The sequence below is a fragment of the Gambusia affinis genome, linkage group LG08, assembly GCF_019740435.1.
Source record: "Gambusia affinis linkage group LG08, SWU_Gaff_1.0, whole genome shotgun sequence".
In the NCBI taxonomy this organism is placed as follows: Eukaryota; Metazoa; Chordata; class Actinopteri; order Cyprinodontiformes; family Poeciliidae; genus Gambusia; species Gambusia affinis.
The window spans coordinates 13313126-13328486 of NC_057875.1; the positions used below are offsets into that span (position 1 = coordinate 13313126).

Here is a 15361-nt window from a genome sequence, read left to right on the forward strand (position 1 = left end):
TATTGAAAGGATTAAACCGTATTCACTGATCTTCAAATTCTTAAATATTTTGTTACCTAACCCTGCAATCATTTTGATATTCAAATGTTTTTGTTTTGCTTGCAAACATTTTAATTGATTTGGAAAAATGTCAACCTGTTTCTTCCATCATAGTCTGATCATGTATTAACGTTCATAAATTTAGTATTTGAAGTTTTATTTTAAAAAGCTGCCCTTGAGATAAATTTGGCAACAGAAAGTCTAAGAAAAACATGTAGGAAATACAAACAGAAAATCCTTCAGCAGAAGCGAGAAAAAAATAAATATGAACCAAATAAATCATAAGAATTTATTGCACATTAATGCATTAGCTACCTTTAAAGGCACACAGAATTTACAAAATAATCCTAATGTTGGAGCAGTCATTGTGACGGACTCCTAGGGACAGTGAAGTGCACATTGACATCAGAGACGTTTCCAGTGGCTTGAAGTGCTGCTGGATGGGATCAGATCTGGGACGACTCCAGCCACAGGGAGGAGCTCTTGACTCGCGGATACTGAGAGTCCAGCGTCAGCAGCGCCGTCACAGCGCCCTCTAACTTCGTCATCCATTCCCTCTGGAAAAGTTGCACAAGAAGGAGGTCAGGAGCAGAAGCAACAGCAGCTGTGTTTCAGGATCGAGCACAAACTTTGTATTATTACTGCAGGAACAAAAGGCAAAACTGAAACAGGAAGATGTATAATTATTAAGTTACTGATAATCAAGAATGTATACAATTTACATTTTACAAATGTAAATCCTTTAGATTTTTCATAGCAACACAAGGAACTACATAACTGTAGAATAAAAATCTGAAAAGTGCGGCATGCATTTGTATCCAGCCCCAAAAATGTTTATAAAAGGTCCATGAAGCTAATTGCACTGGTCAGGTGAGATCAAAATATACATTTTTAATCTATATACAATATGGGTTGCACAGTGGGTCCGTTGTCAAAAAGAAGACCGTTGGTTTGAATCATCACTCTCCATCCAATCAGAATGAGCTCAAGCTGGATGAAAAGCTAGTAGAATAGGGGTCTAACCACTGGCTTCTACACAGTAATGTGTAGTAATCTAGGCAGTGTAAATAAGTGAATATGAGTAGTTTTATTTTGAAAAACCCAGAAACATCCATGTTCTTCTTTTGATGTGCTTGAGAAACATTAGGATATGGAGTGAGGAGGACAAGGAAGATGATCATGGCGGCCGCCATGGAGAAAATGCGACTCACCCTCCACGGGTCTGATCTGGGGTTGGAGACCCCAACCCTAAAAGACTTGCAGCTGTGTTTGCATGAGAAAGGTGGTGCTACCAAGTGGAGTAGTGATCTGAAGCACAACTAGAGTTGACTCAGAGGTGAACACAAACACATGCAACAGTTTTCATATTTACATTTGATAAAAAAACAAAACCTTTCACTTCACAATTATGGACTACTTTGTCTTGGTCTGTTTTGTGGTCCGGATCTACCTTGGCAGACTCTGAAGCAGCTTGCAGGATGAATGCACCGATACACTGTTGGTACCGGTTGTGGTGCATTATGATGAAAGAATGTGGCAGCCCTGATGCTGTGAACAAAGCAGAAAGTTCTGTCATCAGATATGAAATGTAAGAGAGTCTGATGTTTTAATTGTTCAATCTTCTCTGCTAAAACATGTACAAAAACTCTGAATGAGGTGTAGTTACTGGAGGCATTTAGCTGGTCAATGTTCCTGAGCTGCAGTCGATCCAGAGAGATGGGCTGATCGAGAACCGTGAAGGTGCATCCCTCCTTCAGCAGCTGGTCCAGCTCCAAGTTCTGCTGCAGCCTCAGGTGATTCTGCTCAGAACTGACAGACCTCTGTGCACAAAGTCAGAGCAAAAAAAAGGTACAAAGTTCAGATACATGAACCTCTCCCCAGAGCATCTACCACTGGCCCAGAACAGTGGATGCATACCTTCTTGATTCTCTTTATCTTTGTGATCAGCAGGAATTCATCAAACAGGAACAGATAAACATCTATGAGCTTTGTGTTCTCTACAGATGAACCAAAGAGACATTCTAAGATCCTGTACAAATTTTAAAAAAATGGAGGACATGAAAAGTGTTGGATTTGAGCCAACGGTAGACACCTGTGAGCACCAGCCTCCCTTCGTGCAGCAGACTTCTGTGGGAGATCAGATTGTCCAGGGTGACGGCCTTCAGGAGATGTTTCAGACTCTGGAAACAAGCAGATCACATCAGATCTGAGCTAAAAGATAAACAACTTCAAATGCGGAATCAGATATTACTTATCACATTTTACACATAAGTGATGCTTGTGACAATCATGTGTGATGATCAAACATTAAGATGTCAAAATATATGCAAATCAGAAGAACCTCAGGGACGAAGGCACGTTTGTCTCTTTCCCAAACCGGCAGCCACACCAGCGCATCTCTCAGCTGTTTCACCTTCTGGTAATTATCCAGCCACTTGACCTTCCCTTCTAAATCACCTGGAAACAGAAAAGCCACAACTTAACATCTAACAAGGACGAAGATTACATTCTCAGTAAAAACAATGTTCCTTTGACAAGACTGAAATAATGTGAAATCAACCATTTGAATGAACACCAAAAAGCACCATCAAACATTAATACAGCAAACGAGGAGCAAAACATCCATAACCAATAAACTTAGTTCATTCCTTAATTTAAAAATATCCACAAAAAAACCCCCCAAATGTAACAGAAGAACAAAACATTATGATTTTTTAAGCAAGCCTCTCAATCCATTTGGTTTAAAGGCAAAATGTTACTGACTGGTACTTTAGTTTGTAAAGTTTAAAATGAATTGGAATAGAACATGGCCGTCTTGCAGCTGTTTCAACTGAATATCCAGCATTTACTGAAGAGTGGGATGGAAGTTAATGATCTGAACATGTACATAAATATTCTGTACAGCAGAGGTATTCAACTCCAGTCCTCAAGGGCCGGTGCACATTTTAGATGTGTCCCTGATCCAACACACCTGAATGAAACAGCTGAATCACCTGCTCAGTATGCAGTCCAGGTCTCCAGAGTCCTGCTATTGACCTCATTATTTGACTCAGGTGTGTTGAAGCAGAGACAACTAAAAGTCTCTGTTCTGGGAGCTGGAGTCGAATACTTATAAAGACTCGAATACTGTGAAATGAGCCACTTGAATCAAGATGCTAATTAAAAATGAAAGAAAGGGACCATCATCCTGAATAAATGCAACATATAAAAACACAAGAATCCATCGTAGCATTTATTAGATAAATGAAAATGCTGTCTCTTAAATAATTCTGCAAAACAAGGTTGTATAAAACGGTAAATCACAAAAATAAATTGATAAAACTTGCGTAAATGATAATGACTCTGCAGGTTGATATGCTGTGATCTCTAATACACATCAAAACCCATGAATGAGATTGGGGATTTGGACATTAGTGAATAAAACACTTCTGCTGATTTAGATTTACTGCAAAAGACAATATATAAACCAAAACTGAATTGTCTTATTTCTAGTAAGTTAAAACTAATTTTGCACAAATTTTTGTAAATTTAAGGTATAAAAGCTTAGCTCAGTCACTCAATATCAACAAATTCACACCAAAATAAATCAAAAAAAGATATTTCGGTCAGAGCTACAATAGCTGCTCTAAACTCTTAAATGTTTACAGGGTGTCTAATTTTTTTTATAAAAATATTGGCACTGTTTAGAGTGAATTACAGGATTCTATTTATTTACAGAAGCTTTTTACAAGTAAAAATGTCAGTGTCACTTTTACCTACACTGACAAGGAAATGTAGCATCTTTTTTATCACAGTAACAACATTGCTAATAAATCTTATCTTACTGTGCTCATTTCTGCACGGTGATGCCAAACATGGGTGTGGCTGAATTTCGTGAGAGATTACAGATTTTTTGATAAACATTTCCCACGTCCAGAGAGGACATTGGCCGACATATTTCACCCAGGAGTGCCAAATTGCCCATCAGCTGCTCCTTTTATCATCACAGCCATTAAAAAAGGTGTGCTGCAGGAGAATGCGTCGCAGAAAGAGGTGGTAAGCAACTTGGCATTACAAAGAACAAAATGACACCAAAGTAAATGGCTGCTGCACATTTTTCTGTCCTGGTTCCAGAGAGAAGTGCCACAACAGGTCCGTTGGCTGCTCTCCAACACAGCTAAGTCACCTCCTGTTAAAGAAAACTGGTCTGTTTGTGATGAGGCATAACCACTCTGACACCTGTCACACATGCCATTTGGGTTGAAATAGAATTGTAAACACCTGCACAAATATGCTGATGAAACCCAAGTGAGTGACAACACTTTGATGTCTGGCGACTGAAGATGTGGCAAAAAAAAGATCTGATTGTTTTCTAGCAATCTGTTGTACAAATCCTACAATAAAAACTGTATTTTTCAGCCTGAGATAAAGTCAAACACTCAGAAAAGTTGATTCATATCAAAGATGAAGACATTCAGAGAAAAGGTGTACATGCTGCTCACATATGGATGTGTCCACTTTCTCAGCTATAACCTGCAGCTCCCTGCTTTCCTCCAACACCTGACATCTCTTTGCGATATTCCTCAGCAGCAGCGGGTATCGGGTTAGCCGCTGCAGTGGCGCCACCAGCAGGTCGCGTAGCTGCAGCCTCCGGCACTGTTCGCTCCTCTCACACCACTAAGCAGAAAGCAAGGAGACAAAGAAAGGATTCATGAGAAGAAGATGGTCGAGTGGAGACAAGCATCTCATAGTAAATGAGCCACTGTTGGGAACAATAGTGCAGAGAGCTAACTTTTATGGAGGGAGATCCCTCTAGGAAGCACATGTCAACAATCAGAAAGGATAAGCTGCAAAAGGATGACATTCCTCATTGGTAGGACTGTGAGACACTGAACTAATTGTTTAAAAGAAGCGTTGCTGGGTGTCCTCACTCATACTTGGCACACACTGCCTGCAGCCAAAGGTACACGGCGTTCTGGCATTTGCTGACTAACACAAACAAATCAGCTGCTGCCTGAACTCTGCTGTCTCCTGTACCTTTACGTATGACCTGAAGTCCTCCCTGGGCATCAGGTTGTGCAGATAAAGCAGCGCTGCTGAGTAGTTGAGGCAGTACTTCTCCAGACAGTGACATATGCTCTCCTGAAAAACCTGTCAGCAGATTGAGACGTTATACAAACTGATGGGTGATCAGACTCCATATAATTCATGGGCTTCACTGTTTATGTATTTAGGTTTTTTTAAAGATATTCAGAGCCACTTGCAGTTCACATCTTTCTTAAAACATTTTTGAAAAACACCAGTGAGAAAAAATTGTCCCAGTACTGCACATAGCACCAACCTGAATTTTAGAATAAAACATAAACTAAAGCATCTGCATTGAAATGCAGCAGGATGTGCAAAGCCATCAGTTCTACATCTTCACACATAAACAGTGTGTGTAAAAGTCTGCTGTCACAGAGTACACAAACACTTGCCTTGCTCAGCAGCTCCAGCAGGGTAGGCCCGCCTCCCTGGGTAATACTCAACAAGTTCTTGATGACACGCAAGAGGTTGTTCAGGAAACTAAAGCTGACCTGCACAGGAAAACAAAACGACAAGTCAGGGGTCACTGAAAGGCCAAGAGACTAAGTTTTCAGTCTAACATGACTTGAGAGTTCAATTTGGAATTTGACGTTTTTAACATGATCGTTATTTTTTGGTTTGACCTTGGTTAAAGTTCAAATCAAGTACAGGAGTGAACAGATTAACCACATTTTCTAAAATGAAAACATGCACCAACCTGACAAACATTATAAGCTCTTTTTATTTACTTACTGTTTTAATTCGACAGTAAGTAAATAAAACAAGATTAGACAGTCTAGATCCTCTCTAGACAAGAGAGCATCTAAACTGTTTCTGTCTGCCACAGAAATATTTGATTTGTACAAGTATGAAATATATGTATATATAGCTATAAATTTGACTTTGTTATTCAATTATTATTTTTTCCCACATTGTTTTTCTACATACTTTTTTGTTAATTATCTAGCTGAGCAAAATCTGGACCTTAAATCCCATTTTATGATGTTATGCCCCCCACCTCCTTTTTGGAGTTAGTTTGATTTTTCTTTGTGTATTTGTTGGGTTCAGATGGGAGGCAAAGTGCTGGACCTTCTGGTGAAACTTAATGTGGAAAAGAATTGTGTCCCCGAACCTGAGTTTAATATAAGAATTACAATTTAGTAAAGTTAACAATTAAATTTCTGACAAAAGGAATGCCATTAAAATTAAAAATGATAGTTTTAATCACGTTTTTTAGCCCCTCCAACACTAAAAGGACAAAAATAGTTGTACTTTTAAATTTTTTTGTCTGAAATGTACAGCAAAAGAGTTGCAGAGTTGGCAATGGTGTACAGAGCAGAAGAAGATAGTGGTTCATTTTAGACCTTTGCTGACATGGATAAGATTGGCCTCACATAAAAGTATCGGCCAATATCAGATATCCCAAAATTAAGGAAAGTGGCACCGATAAAACGGTGCATCTCTACTGTTATCGCTACTACAAGTTGGTATCAGGCTGTGTTAACTCTCCCAATTGGGGAAAACTCCTGATCTAGATCGGAGCTGCCACAACGATCTACCGTAACACACCACACACTACAGGATGATCGGTTACGAAATCACAAGCGACAATCTTAGAACGATCAACGTTCTAAGATTGTCGTAAGGGAAAAATCGTGTAGTGTGAACTATTGCATCAGGTATTGCCCATCTTCTCTATTTAAATCTAATGATTACTGAAGGGCAACATGGTAAACGGACTTTATAATCTGCACTCTTTTGGTTGAATGCAGTATTTATTTACACTTAGGCTTAATGTTGTTTAGTTTTAATTCAAGTAGATTTTTTGTTAATGGAGACTGAGAATATATTTTATTTTTGATTGTTGTTTTTTTTCAGTTCTAATGTTAAGTGCTCTTTAGAAAATAAAGTGCATCTATCTCTGGCAGAAAATTGCATGCATTATTACATCATTTCCATTAAATCAGTGAAAAAAGGTCTTCAAATTTATCGCAATAATTTTTGAGACAATTAATCGCTCAGCAAAATTTGTTATTGTGACAGGCCTACTTCTAAGTTTTTTTTGTTTTTTACTTGTTTTTTTACTTGGTTTTGGTTTTTTGTTTTTTTTTTTTCCAAAATAATTTACATTAGAAACATAAGTCAACAAGTTTAATCAGCTTATTTGCATCATGTCTCACCAGGCAAAGTTCATTCAGGTTTGCAAACAGGCTCCATGAATCAACATCCGTGAGGCAGTTGTTCTGCTGCAGGTACGTGAGTGTGGCTGAAAACACCTGAAAGGAACAAAACAGTCACACACAGAAAGAGTTAATTGTCAAAATGTGGTTTAAAATTTCAAATCCACTATTCTGTGGGAACGACAACCCAACAGAGATTTCTACGTGAACCAAAGAGAAGAATTCAGGGAGAAAATAAATAAAACACAAAGCAGCAGGAGTTGGGTTTCGTTTGGGTTTGGTCGATTTGTTTGTGGTTCTGTGTGTTTGCGTGCAGCATTGTGAGGCTTTGAATGGACAAGGTCACCTCTTTGATAACCATGAGCTGATCCAGGAAGTAAACACACTCGCTGGTGAAGAGTTCCCAGATGGCCTCTTGTCTCTTTTGACCCTGAGGGTCAGAGGTAACGCCCACCTGTGAGGACTGATCCTGGAGGAACTCAGCCAGAGAAAAGTCCTGCAGAGACAAACGACAACAGTGAGAAACAAGGAAGCTGTGTCTCCCTCAGAGCATGTTGGTACAGAAAATAAGCTGCATTTTCTTTGTATGTTTTCTACCACCATGGTGAATCAGATGCAGGTCGCTGTTTGTTTATAGACTTTTGTAGAAAGGATCTAACTAGTTGCCGCCTAGAAATTCTGGTTCTTGAACAATCTGCGTCACTTACACTCTGCAGGACATTTTCGCTAACAGCTGTTTTGTCATTTCTAAGTCATTTAGCAAACAGTGAGTTGTGTTTAAATTAGAAATCTGAAGGTCTTTGTAGTTCAAACCTGTCCTGGATGAGTGCACATACTAAACCAATATGACAATTAACATACAAAGCAGAGAAGCTTTGCTGCTGATGGTGCTCACCTTATACTTCTGAAAGTCAGTGTTTCTCCAGTCTTGAATTTGCATCGCTGGAAGATATTTTTCAATATCTGATACTGTGCCCACCTGTGATTTCCCTTTAGTCTGAAAAACAGAAAACAAAACTCAGACACAAAACAGACTGTATTGTAGAACAAGAGATTATTTCTTTATTTTCTGTTTAGCTCTGGTAATTATGAGCAAAAATAACACCTTTAGAAGTGAATTAAAATGTCTGGCTCAAGTTCTACATTTCAACCCCCTGCGAAAACTGTGTGACCTAAAGGGGATAAGAGGAAACGCACTAATCTGCTTTGAGAAGTGGGTCAGAGAACAATGTCCAAACCAACTGACCAGTTTTGTAACAAAGTACATCCAAACAAACCACAGACCACATTACTGGCACCAGTCACGCACACACACCAGACGGACCAGCAGACAAACAGCACACCTACCGTATTGCGCCTCAAAAAGGGCCACTTTGATTTCTTTGCATCTACAGAAGTCAAACACAGAAACAAAGTGTGATTGTGTTGTGTGGCAACAGCCTGGACGCAGACATTAAAAACCTTCTGACAAAGTTTGCTTTGATTTGAGAACAATAGTTTAAAATAAAATAAGAACTGTGACTGAATCGATGTGCCCCTGTGCCAATTTACACCCCCCATTTCATAACAACACAAAGTCCCCTCCTAGTGCCATTTTACACTTGTAGAGAATCACTTTTGTTCCCATGCACACAAACCATGGTCAAAGTATTTATGTATATCCATGAAATATGAAGATAAAATTCTACATACAGAAATAAATTCATACAAAAACTTTGTTTTAACTGTATTTATATGTTTTAGTAAGGTCATTTTATTTGTATAACACATTTTTAGCAATAAGGCAATTCAAAGTGCCTTACACAAGTTAAAGGAAATACAAACAAAATAACTAACCAAAGGAAAGAGCCTGATTCTGATCACCATTATGACCAGTCGACTGTCATAAAACATGACTCAACTTATTTTCTTATTATGCTTAGTTTTCTTATAAACATGGGTGAGTAAAAAAAAAAGGACTTTATAAAAACCGAGACAAACCCTGTATAATCTATTCATAGTCTACCTTTCCAAAGCCTGACACTTCTGTTTGACATATTTTTATTGACCATTTGTAAAATGTTAATTTTCTAGAACAGTGAATTTTAGGTTCAAAATTAAAACAAAAACTTAAAATCTGTACAATGTGTAAATTTCACTTGTTGAAATGTAATATAATTTGTCATTTGGTCATGGAGAAGTAAAGTGCTTCAAAAATAATAATGCAGCAAAGATGTATAGCACAGATTGCTTTTAATGAGCTCTTTATAACCTCTTTTGCCCTCAAGGAAAAAACCCAGCCAAACCCAAACTCTTAAGTTGTTTGCCTCACATTAATAGTAAACATGGGTGGGATATGGTCAAACCTTTTGGAATCAAGAAGCAAACTGTTAAAACATTGACTCATAAACTCAATCAGAGGGCATTTCACTTGGCTAAGGATCATATTGCAATCAAACAGAGAAACATAAAACTGACATATAAATGAGAGAACGTGGAATTTTACCAGCAAGATTTGAGTCATTGATCATGTCCGCCGCTCCATTGGACACAAACAGGTCTCCTGGTGAGACATCGAGTCCAGGTAAACTGACCACCACTGAGCTCCGCCTCCTCTCATGAAGCCTGAAGCAGAAACATGAGGACCTTTAGATGCTGACCAGCTTTATCCAACATCATAAAATAAAAATGAATAGTCACTGTATTAATTTGCAGTAGAGTAAAGTAGTACAGTACAAGGAAACGGCTGACTCAATACCCAAGAATCTCTTGTAACAAAAATAGTCTATGTGAAACGTAAGTAGACTGTCCAAGCTGGGGGCAAATGAAATTCCCTTTGTCGTTTTGTGTAGCAGATATGCCACTGAAATACCATCCGCTTTGTGTGGAAAACCAGTGATTAATGTGACTAGCAGATATTATGAAGGATAAGTGTTATGTGTGTGGCTAATGCATAGACAGCTGCCGATTAATGGATCACCCTGTTTGCGCAGAAGGAGACAAGCTGTCAATGTGTGCCAGTTCTAATCCTCACAGTCTTCTTTTCATAGTTGGTAACTGAGGCATGGCTTTGATTGAAAAAACACAGGCCTGCCTTTTAGCCTGGGGACAAAGCTCACACAGCCGCTGTTCTCAAATATTATGACTTATCCTCTGTCGCTGTACATTTGGGATTACTGTTCATGGCGAAAATGAACTTTCACGAGCTAAAATTAGCAGCTGACAAATGTGATTATGTGACGAAAGCAACATTAAAGATGGCAAAGATGACTACAGAAGGTAAGGGTGTGGGGTGACTCATCTGTCATAGAGGATTAAATGGAGGTACGCCTTGAAAAACTTGATCAGTGACAATGCCAAATGACAATCACAATCAAATCAGGCCTATGCTAAGAAGAGAAGAGAAATTATTGAATGTGGCTGCTGTCGGTTAGCAACTAGATGGGCTGGTTTTTCCTCAAAGTACGGCTAGATGTGCTGGTTTCACATATCATGGTAAACCACGCCATACTAAAGAAGTTACTTTTTTTTCTGGCTGTACGGAGAACAGAGTAACTTAGTCCCTGCCCCACCTGTTGCTGCACACTACTGGTCAGCTGACCAGAAAAAAAAAGAAACCAAATACACCAAACATTTTTTTCTCACAAAACACTACAGACAAAATTGACTATATTTCCAGCCAAACAATCTTAGTGCAAAAACTAAAGAGCAGCACTCCTACAGACACATGATATGTATAAGGAGTATTTGTCATAATAATAACTTATGTTAAATTAAATTAAGAAGTGTATTCTAAATTATGCTTAGCTTTGAGCATAAAGATAAAAAACAATAATGTTTTATTTTATGATTTGAGATTGACACAGCTGATGTACATTTCCCTTAAGTCATAATAATCCAAATATTACACACTATTTAGCGGCAGCAGAAATATTCATTACTTGTTTAAATAAAGGTCGTTGCACCATGTTCAACATTTTGGTTTTAAAATGTTTGTGCAAATACTGTGAAGAAATACGCTGTCATACCTACTTCTTAGGTATGATAGGAAGTTTTACTTTTAATCCTAAAAAGCCAAGACTATTTACAATATGTAATTTCAGTGTTTTGATATGTATTTCAATACTTTCATCAATAACCTGAGGTATGGCATAAATGTCAGTAAATGCATTTTGCACATTATAAAAATTCTTGGGGAATAAAAATATTTTTTTTTAGTATTGATACACGACTGCAAAACCCCAACTGTGATACCAAATACGAAAATGAAAAAAGTAGCAAATGTTTTGAAAATATTTGTTACAAAAACCTATATTAGGATTTTTTTTGTTACTTTAAATTCTTGCATCAGACTGTAGGGTTTAAATATTTAACGCTCATGGGGGGAAGCTCAAAAGTAGACAAAAAATATTGCAGCAGAAGTTGGATTCTCATTGTTCACTAAAAGCACATCCTCATTTCTGATTGTGTTTAATGACATTTACTGACAAACCATTGTCAAACAATTCGCTGCAGAAGAAGTACCAACAACACTCTTACTTCACATATTGTTAATGACAGCTGTTATATTCAAAAACAAACCACTGACTTTTTCCTCTTACACTGCAGAGCACCAGTATTTAGTATAGTGACTGCATTTTTCCAACTGTACATGTATAGTTGCACAAGCAGCTTGGGACACTAACAGAGCAGCTATAAGCTGCATGGCTGCAGTGATAATATGTACGCTTTACAGGATAAGCTAATGTGCCGCTCAACTGAAAATGGGAGTAACCTCGTACGTTACTCCTTCAGCATGCTTTTGTTAGAATGTGAAAGCCTCAACTGTTCCTTCCTTTTGCTGTCCTTCCTGCTAAACTATTAAACACGACTCCACCAGTCCCCAACTCCAGCTTAATGCACGTACATCACAACAGATGGCAACCGGCATCAGCATTTGAACGCGGCATGGGCTGATGGGGCGCTAAGAAAGAGCAGACTGCACCTCTAAACCAGGTCAATGCTTCATCGTGATTCATTCCGTGGCATCGTCACAATGAGCCCCTGTTGCCTTGTGATCATGCAGAAAGCTTCCTCTGTACCAGCCTCTCTGCCAACAGAGAGCACTTGCTTGTTTTGTCTCCAATATTAACGAGAGAAAATAACGATGTTCCAAAACAAAGCTGCCCTAACAGACGGCTGGCAGGGCCCGGACACTGTCCCAGGCACAGTTCCAGGATGTAATTAATGGGACAAAAGCTACCTAATTATCCAGTGTGAGGAAGAGTCTCACTGCCCATGAGGAGGGGCGTGGGTGGTGGTAAGGGAAAACAGCTTTAATGAGGATTTGTGTAGCCCAAATGTAACCATGGGACTCTCACAACTTAACCTAACGTGCTTATGAAGCATTAACAAAGACGTGAAGGACAATGAATGCACAAAGGGGCTCCTGAAGCTAATGGTCCAATCAGCATCCAGAGATCAGATCCAAAGCACTTTGATGTGATGGAGCTCGACTTTCTACTTTATTTCCTTCTTGCAAATAAATTATTTGCCACAAAGCAGCACAGCTTTACCATTTGAACACCTGACAGGCACAACAGCAAAACAAATGTGCGCTCTGCAAAAAAGTCCAAAAAATTTTACTACATTTCTGATAAGCAAATATGTTCCCACACATTGGAGCCCGAATTTTTTATGCTACAGTGCTCACAGTCCCAACTGACAACATGCAAACAATGATATCCACAGAGTCAAATGCACAGTGCACCTACCTTCGATGGCACTGTTCTCTCTCCTGTAGGAAGACAGAGAAACTTTATTAGAGCTGTAAGCTTTCAAAAACAGTAAACGTACAATTTCCATGCTGCACTGACACTGTAAAGACTGAGCATGCAAAGACCTCCTACTGCTAGCGGCACCACTAGATCACTTTCAAAGACACCGAAATCTGAATCAGTTTTTTAAGTGGTCGCTTGGATTCTAAAGCCCTTGATATTGTGGGAGAATGTCGACACTATAGAGAATGTGTCTGCCTGGAAACCACGAGCTGATGAATAGAGCTGCCCATTATCTTTTTCCAATCGCTCACTGACCCCTCCATTATTGGGTGACTGCTGACTGCGGTGAATGGGGGCCCGAGGAGAGCACTTCCCAGGGCCCTCCAGGCTGTGGGTTTGGTCAGAGTTGTCAATGCATGTAACTGCTGATTCATTTGCTGTCAAAAGCTTGCATTGTGAGTGACCGCTCCAGGAGGGCTTCTGCAAGTGCGGAATGTCTACCTATTTATTAAAGGTCATGCATGGAAATACACAAGGGAAAAGGCCTTGAGGTGTTGGATTGAGGTCTCAGACTGGTGGAGGATATGTTACTATTTATGTTTCAGTTAAATTTAAATGGAAATCAACAAAAACACTTACCTGCACTTCTACATCGGAAAACCGAGACTCTTTCATTAGAGCAGGATGAGCACTGTGGCATTCCCATCTTGAGGAATCGACACCATTTTCAAAAGTCTTTGATCTATGCGATCTGGTTCTCTGTCGCCCAGAGGGTGAAACAGGCTGAGGTTCCTGACTGTTCTCTCCATCAGAGGAGGGGGTTGTTGCTAAAGGTGATTTGACTCTCTGCACAGAGGACAGTGGGCTTGCAGGGCATGGCTCCTCCTGAGTGCTCTCCATGCGGCCCAATTCTGGACGTCTGGTGCTCCTCATCCTCCTCAAGGTGGGAGATGTAGAGATGCGTCCAGGAGCCTGGCGGTCGAACTGGAACAAAGGTGCCAACTGTCCCTCAGTGTCCACCAGCGACAGATGTCTCAGCTTGGAGTGCGTCCGTGTGAGATCTATGTGCATTATCACTGGGCTGCAGGTCTGACACTCCTTGTGCTCAAAAGACCCTGAGTCCGTTTGGGTCTCCGTGTCCGACATTCCTGTCGTGACGACTTCATTCTCGCCCCATTCGTTGATGTAACTCCAGTCCAGCTTCTTCTCATTGTCCTGGTCTTTGTCCTGCAGAATAACGTGCTTCAGCGTAGACATTGTAACCTCAAAGGCATTATTACAGTGCAGCAGACATCTGAGAACATGTAATCTTACAGCCTGATCGCTTTGGGTTCCTTTAAGGTGACGTCAGATGATAATCCTGTTGTACTCCACTTTCACACCATTTACTTCTCAGATTGCTGGAGGAAAAGCGGAATATTTCAAATTATGTTCATTCAACCAAGAAGTGTGTTGCTGATCAGAAATGGTAGATGTATCTCTCAAAAGATAAGACAATGTAATTTTGAAGAAAAATGTGCTGCCTTTGTTTACATTAGAAAGTTGAAATGTATTTATATATTTCTCGGCAATAAAAGAAGAAAATCAACCCTTCATCAAACTAATGGATCGAAAAGGAAGGTATTGGGTTCAATGATGCTCCAGCAAAACACCTGTTACTAGAATAAATATAATTCCGTTCATTCAGTATTTAAGATAAGAAGTAACCTTAGTCTTGCTCTTCAAAGACTACTACCACTTTGTTGGTCTCACAGATATGAGCCATTTCTAAACTAAAGTGTTTTTGTCGCACGTCAGGTGCATTTTATTGACAAGTCAAGCTCTTAACTCGACATTATCCATTTGGGAACAAAAGACAGCGTGCAGATAGCGGAAACAAGTCACAAGTTTACAGCGTTAAGCTACAGACAGCCGCTCTATTAAATATTACTTCTGTGAAAGCGAAACCCGCACCTGTTTCGGAAAGACGGTAAAAAATTAATCAACAGATCTAGTTTACTTACATCCCCACAGCTGCTGCACCTCGACTCTGCCGCCGTGTTGAAGTGTGGCCGCAGAGAGCAGCAAGTTTAGCAGCATGTGGACCGGGTGAAAGTCTGGAAAAAGTCTCGAAGTTGGTTAATTCCCAGGAGAACCTAAACAATGCAGTGAACCGTCCCGTGAAAAGGTGGGAAAGGTGCGTCTGCTGCGCCCTGCTTGCCTGAGAACATCAACTCTCTAACCCGGGCGTCCCTCCCTCCTTCCTCCAACACAAAGCAACGTCACAGGCTGCCTGGAACAATGAGGCTGTCCTGAATAACATGCAGTCACATACTGCCACACTACTCGCGTCATGTGAGTGGAAAATTAAACACCACATGC

The 15361-nt window shown here is 39.7% G+C and overlaps 1 protein-coding gene across 1 annotated transcript; it reads right to left on the minus strand.

The window, feature by feature from the left end:
- Positions 1-314: 314 nt before the first annotated feature.
- Positions 315-15361, minus strand: plekhg7 (pleckstrin homology domain containing, family G (with RhoGef domain) member 7). The gene is made up of 17 exons (XM_044123961.1): positions 15004-15361; positions 13640-14400; positions 12995-13017; positions 9748-9866; positions 8610-8650; positions 8158-8259; positions 7609-7758; positions 7263-7358; positions 5496-5594; positions 5056-5169; positions 4521-4695; positions 2381-2496; positions 2132-2219; positions 1957-2036; positions 1706-1859; positions 1490-1587; positions 315-596 (listed from the first exon to the last, which is right to left on the minus strand). The coding sequence occupies exons 2-17, from the start codon at positions 14255-14257 to the stop codon at positions 486-488; spliced, it is 2184 nt and encodes a 727-aa protein (XP_043979896.1). The 5' UTR covers positions 14258-14400; positions 15004-15361; the 3' UTR covers positions 315-485.

Bases quoted from the DNA above. Each gene is read 5' to 3' on its own strand.
- plekhg7 (XM_044123961.1), bottom strand. From the start codon at position 14,257: ATGTCTACGCTGAAGCACGTTATTCTGCAGGACAAAGACCAGGACAAT. The intron at 8,651-9,747 runs GTAAAATTCCAC...TGACTTCTGTAG, and splicing joins CAATGACTCAAATCTTGCTG to ATGCAAAGAAATCAAAGTGG. The intron at 5,595-7,262 runs GTGAGACATGAT...TTTCCTGTGCAG, and splicing joins ACCTGAATGAACTTTGCCTG to GTCAGCTTTAGTTTCCTGAA.